This window comes from Melampsora larici-populina (assembly GCF_000204055.1).
Source record: "Melampsora larici-populina 98AG31 unplaced genomic scaffold MELLAscaffold_47, whole genome shotgun sequence".
NCBI classification, from domain to species: Eukaryota; Fungi; Basidiomycota; class Pucciniomycetes; order Pucciniales; family Melampsoraceae; genus Melampsora; species Melampsora laricis-populina.
Window position 1 is genome coordinate 283680 of NW_006768811.1, and position 2923 is coordinate 286602.

General features: G+C 50.7%; 1 protein-coding gene across 1 annotated transcript; it reads right to left on the minus strand.

The window, feature by feature from the left end:
* Positions 1-2124, minus strand: MELLADRAFT_110759 (uncharacterized protein; the record flags this gene model as incomplete). Its single annotated transcript, XM_007415029.1, has 3 exons — positions 1-334; positions 911-1335; positions 1567-2124. 3 exons carry the CDS (start codon positions 2122-2124, stop codon positions 1-3), a joined length of 1317 nt encoding a protein of 438 aa, XP_007415091.1.
* Positions 2125-2923: the final 799 nt, after the last annotated feature.

Here is a 2923-nt window from a genome sequence, read left to right on the forward strand (position 1 = left end):
TCACTTTGCCTTTCCTGAAGGACCTGCGTTATCCCGGTCTTCACCATTTCGGTCTTCTCGACGGTCATCTCTTCTCCAGGAATCATTGTTGCCATTGAAGCAACGACACTGAGGGCTACGATCTCCGTTTCCTTGGTTTCCACCCCAACTACCCCGACGACCTCTAGTCCTAAAATTGCGACCGTTTGGTCGTCGTTCCTCAAAGGTGTTGGACGAGGAACCACCAGGTCCGTCATAGACAGGTAAGGTCGTATAGGATTGCTGGTGAGAGAAGCTCTGGGACCGGTGAGTAGGTTTATTGTATCCAGAACCTCCCGAGTTATTAGCCAATCGGCTGTCAATGCCAGAGATTGGGTCGATGAATGCCTTGGCTTCCCCGTCCGCATAGGGGTTAGTTTCCTTGTAGACAGGCAAGAAATCTTTCAAGCGCTTGGTCTCTCGCATTGCCTCTCGTTCCAAACGATCGTCCCGAATAGCGGGATTGGCCACTGAACCGTCCGGCAATCAAAAGGTCATTACAGCCGTCCTGACAGCCAGGTCGTATCGAAATGCCACAGGCCAGTTGGCGTTTTCTCTCTTGATGGCTAAGACGTTATCTTTGTGCGTTTTGAACCTGGTCGCTAATATACCCCATTTGTAATGCTCTAGGTATGCAACAAATAAATCGAAAGCTACCACCCATTCCCCAAAGGTCATTTTCCATTCCAAGGGAACTGGCAGACCAACGTAGGTGTTTTCTAGCTTTTCTTTCACCGTTTTCGGGCGGATCGTTTGTTGGAGAAGGTCCTGACGTAACCATTGAGGGTTAAACACAGACACCGGAATATAGGCGTCAAGGGTAGTCATTTTTGACCCAAAGTACTTGGACAAGGCGACTAAGCCGTGGGCTTCTATGCCTTCGTCACTAAACCTAATAGTGCTCGTCGTGGTAGTTGCTTTCTCGGCTGTGGGGGATTCATCGTCGGCAGTGAGGTCAAAAACTTCTTCCGGAGGAGCACGCTTCTTACTCGCCGCGACAGTAGCTACTTGCGCCCCATCGACATGGTTCTGAGTGGTTGTGGCAGAGGTAGCAGCAGGTGCAGGACCAGTCGAGGTCACTGGGGGACAGACCACCTGATCCTGGGGAGCGGGAGTGGTCTTTGTCGTGGTCGAGCTGGAACGTGATTCGACCCTGGAAGCAGGTTGGTTGACTGCACCTGTCTTGACCGCCTCTTTCGCCGCCGATGTGGGGCACGTAGGGACCAGAGAGTAACCCTTAGACTGTAACCATTCTCGAGTAGTGTCGGGAGAGCATTCGTCAATCCTACTGAGGATGGCGTTGGTGCCCGCCAAGAACTTGGCTTGGGCCACATTGTTCGACGCGTTCGCAGCCGCTAGAGAGGACACGTAAAGGCATCAAGGTATGTGTTAGTCTCAATGGCTATCAAATTCATCTTATCTAGGCATCACCTTGTAGTGGCATCACGCGGTGTGGCTTTGCTCTTTGCGGCATCACCGTAGTGGAGAATGAGATATGGCTTACAAGCAGCGTTGCTGACGCTTCCTCTGTCAAGCAGCGTTGCTGACGCTTCCTCTGTTGAGAACCTCTGGGGCTATAAGTGGGGCCGTTTGTCCCACCGGATTGCCACCGTTGACCGGATTCGATAGTAAGACCGTGGTGGGGGTTGGAGCACTGGTAGGAGCGAGAGTACTGGCAGGAGCCGTGGCGGCAGTGCCTGCCGTAGTAGCAGATGCACCTTCCGGAGAGACCATACTGTTGGCGTCCAAATTGGTAGATATTCCTTGAGACACTCCTTGAGAGCCTTGATCTTTTACTGATGAGCCTGCTGCCGTATCCTCCGCAGATGATTGTCCCTCTGCTGTGGTGGCGTAACTGGAGGTGTTAGGACCAGGTTGACTGCCAGTAGGGTTAGACGCCTTCTTTCCCTTCGAGCCTTTACAACCTGCCGGACCTGGTGTGTTTGTATTAGCATTTGCCGTCATGGGGCCATCCGCAGTTGAGCCAGCGGCATCGGTATTGGCATCTCCAGGTTGGTCAGTTGGTGAGGCAGAATTTCCACGGATTCTGTCACTGGATCTCTTTACAATAGCGTTAAACTGGTTGATATCACTCGGGGTAGACATATTGTTTCGTTAAGAATGAGCGGTTGAATATTCAGGTTGAATATTATGATGAAAGGATTGGAGTGAGTGTATTATGCAAAGTAATGAAGAAAACGTTTCTACTCAGAAAAAGGCTCTGCAGAGGAGCGAGTGAGATAATCGACAAGAAGTGACTTGACGCTTGTGAGAGATTCAGTGAGGGAAAAAAGTTGGCGATAGTCAGGAATGGGCAATGGGAATTTTCCCCTTGGACCCTGACTATATGCGCCCATTTTTTTTACAGGAATCCTCGACATAAGGATATCCACGTGACACACTCTCTTGCCATCCCTATGCTTGTACGTGGAAATCGATGGTACCGTCGTGCCTTTGGGTACCATCTACCATTTGAAGAGTAATGTACGCATACCTATGATTAGAGACCAATTTGACGACCTTGAAAGCATCACCCGACTCGCTTGTGCCATCGACAACGATCTGCGAGGCGACATTGTGGACCCGGCAACCATATCACGACAATCGGACCCAGATGCCATGGATATCTCTTCAGCCCGTTTCGACATATCAGCCGACGAGTATCATAGACGAGCTGAAAATCAATTGTGTTACAAGTGTGGGAAGCCAAATCATATGGCCCGTTGGTGTGGTGCGAGAGGTCGTGAGAATGGAAAGGGGAAAGGTGGTGTTGGTAGAGGCAAGATAGCTGAACTAGAGGCAAAGATAGCTGCATTACAAAGTGGGATGGGAGCAAACTCAGGAGCTTCTACATCTGCGGCGGATCAATCAAAAAATGGTGCCGCTTGGGAGTGATGGATGTGCC